At 62.4% G+C, this 2,919-nt stretch overlaps 1 protein-coding gene across 9 annotated transcripts in view; it reads left to right on the forward strand.

Moving 5' to 3' along the window:
• Nucleotides 1–2,919, forward strand: part of MEIS2 (Meis homeobox 2) — a 224,179-nt gene that overhangs the window by 22,922 nt on the left and 198,338 nt on the right. For 8 of the 9 annotated variants that reach the window (XM_006778104.2, XM_006778105.2, XM_006778101.2 and 5 more), the window contains exons 2-4: nt 108–340; nt 1,869–2,010; nt 2,717–2,767. In XM_006778104.2, the coding sequence (XP_006778167.1) occupies nt 135–340; nt 1,869–2,010; nt 2,717–2,767 (399 nt within the window). In that variant the 5' untranslated portion in view covers nt 108–134. Of the gene's footprint in view, nt 1–107; nt 341–1,868; nt 2,011–2,716; nt 2,768–2,919 lie in introns of those variants that run through there. The other variant, XM_006778109.2, reaches the window with a different exon arrangement.

The raw sequence follows: 2,919 nt of genomic DNA on the forward strand, positions 1-2,919 counted from the left end.
CACTTCTCTCCTTGCCGTCTTCTCCCGGCTCCTTTTTCCGTCCCCCCTCGGCTTTCTCGCTCTCGCTCGCCGCCTGCGCCCCCTCCCCTCCGCCGGACTCTTGACAGTACGATGAGCTGCCCCATTACGGCGGGATGGACGGAGTAGGGGTGCCGGCTTCCATGTACGGAGACCCTCACGCGCCGCGGCCGATCCCCCCAGTTCACCACCTGAACCACGGGCCGCCGCTCCACGCCACGCAGCACTACGGCGCGCACGCCCCGCACCCCAATGTCATGCCGGCCAGCATGGGATCCGCTGTCAACGACGCCTTGAAGCGGGACAAGGACGCGATCTATGGGTAACCCTCCACCCCACCCCCCACGACCACGACCCGACGTGCTGTGTGTGAGTGTGAGTTGGAGTGTGTTTGTTGTGTGGGGGGTGAGGGGTGAACGACGAAGTGGGGAATTACTTCTGCTTAGAGAAGGGGGGGGCGCTTGCCTTAAGGAAGGACAGTGCCGGGGGCCTGTGGTGCCCTTTGAGTCCCCAGAAGGTCCAGCTGCCTCCACCCCCATGGCCCTGTCACTCCGGACCCCACAGCCCGGAATGACTGAGTCTTCAGCAGCTTGCCAGGGCCTCGTCCCCAAGGACGGGATTCCCGGCCAAAGGACGGAGAGCCGATCCTTCCAGGCCCCCTCACAGAGGCCTGGACGAAGGAGAAAGTTTCCTGCCGAGGACAAGCAACTTTTTTTTCCCCTCTTGTGTTTCCTACCGAGCGCCTGGGAGTCACTAAGCGCAGCTTGAGCTGGGATCAGGGCTGCTTCTGGGGGCCGGGAAGTCCTAATCGCCCACTTCTTAATTCTCTGTAAATAAAGGGGCAGACCTTGAAGTGCAGCCGGTGGCAGGGACTGCTGCTCGCACAGAGCCGCTCTTGGGGGGAGAGAGGGAGCTGGCTGGACATTATTTTCTATTCGGAGAGCACTCAGGGATGGACGGGGCTGCGCGGTCCAAACGCGGACCACTCGGGCTGTCCCCGCGGAGGGGAGGTGGGGGAGGCTGCGGGAGGCCGAGGGGAGGGGACAGCCGGGCGGTCGGCAGCGACTGAGCCCGAAGCCAGAGGCCGCAAGCATCCCCGAGTGTAGCTCCACCGCCCGGAGGAACACAAAGGGCAGACGCGCACGCACACCACCAAGTTTTAGCGCTCGACTTCATTTATTTCTGCCTGCTGGAGAGACGTGCCTCCGGGCGGGAGCCCTTCGGCGTGAGAGATGACTCCTATTTTGGCCCTCGCACCGGGCGTTTTGCTAGAAGTAGAGCAAACAAGTTGAAAAGGCCAGGGGGTGGAGGGGCTCGGAGAGCCCTCTCGCCGGTTGAGGAAATAGCACCTCGGGTGTGCAGGAAGGCGAGGGCTTCGGCCTCCTCTGCAGTGCCCGCCGAAACGCGGGGTGCAGGCAATTTTTTTAAAATTTCACAGCGTGTTCCTTTCTTGGGAGGTCAGGGCTGGGTCTCAGGAGTGAGCGCGGCGGCCTCTGGAGCGTGGGGAGTGAGTGGGTCTGGACCCACTCCAGGCTCCGGGCTGCCTGAGCCTCTGGGACGTTTCATTACGTTCCCACTGAGGCTCTTTTGACTTGGCGGGGCCAGGGGCCAGGGGTTCTCCCGGCAGATCCGAGGGGACCCCCCGAGCTGCGGGGAAAGAGCCAGGCCGGTTTTCCTTTCTGTTTCTGGCCCAGGCTCGGCTCGCTGGAGAAGGGTGGTAAAGTGTGATGCGTGCCTGGGTGTATTAAAGAAGGACTCGGAACCCTCCAAACTTGTTGATTACAGTTCTTGCTCCTTCCCCTCTGCACCCCGTCTCCGTGTGTGTGTCTCTGCGTGGCGCTGCCCGTTAGGCACCCGTTGTTTCCTCTGTTAGCTCTGGTCTTTGAGAAGTGCGAGCTGGCGACCTGCACTCCCCGGGAACCCGGAGTGGCTGGCGGAGACGTCTGCTCCTCCGACTCCTTCAACGAGGACATCGCGGTCTTCGCCAAGCAGGTCTAACCTTCTTGACCCACTCACCCTTCGGCGGCCCCATCGCCCCCCCTCCCCTTCCCTCCGAGCTTTACATGAAAGAGGAGGAAAAGGCTGGGACACCCGATCTGTTCCTCCGGCCCAGTCCGCGCTCCTCCCCATCCCTGAGCCTGGAGGCAAATGGGAAGCGGAGATAAATATGGGTGTTTGTTTTCCCCCCCAGCCAGGAATACAGGGGCTCGACCCTCGAATTAAAATTGACCTGCTCCTAATCTGTGGCTTGGCCTTTCCCCCCTGCCTGTAGCTACTTGAACAAGAATGGGGGACAGGGGCTGTGAGGGACCCGAAAGTGCCCGGGAGGGAAGGAAGCCGGGCGCCTCTCCGGGCGGTCCGCGTCGGGCGCCGGGGTGCGGGAGGCTGAGAGCCACTGGGACCCCAGGATCAGGGAGTCCTCGGGGCCCGGAGTTCCCAGGCCACGGTTCAGCTGTCCCAGGGACCCCTTCATGGGGCCAGAACCAGCAGGCCTGAGTCTTTCCCAGCTGAAGTGACCCCGCCAAAGCAAGGCACTGGCTCGCTTCATGCCTTTTAGCAAAGCCCCTTTCCTCTTCTCTGCCTCTGCCCCCCCACCATCCCCACTCACACACGACAGAGTAGCCGGTGACAGGGTGGGCTTGTTCCCTTGCTTTTACGTGGAGTGGCCATTCATGCTGACCTCCCCTGCTTCTTATAGGTTCGCGCCGAAAAGCCACTTTTTTCCTCAAACCCAGAGCTGGACAATTTGGTAAGGCTTCCGTCACTGTTCCATGTCTTTCTCCAGCCTGGACCCCCTCCCTTGCCCAGAAGCACCCACTTTCTCCAGAGCCCTCCAGTGGGGCAGGGAGGCAGGAACTAGAGTAGGGCCCCGGCCCGGGCGCAGGCAGCGAGGGGCGGGAC

The sequence above is a fragment of the Myotis davidii genome, unplaced genomic scaffold, assembly GCF_000327345.1.
Source record: "Myotis davidii unplaced genomic scaffold, ASM32734v1 scaffold46, whole genome shotgun sequence".
Lineage (NCBI taxonomy): Eukaryota > Metazoa > Chordata > Mammalia > Chiroptera > Vespertilionidae > Myotis > Myotis davidii.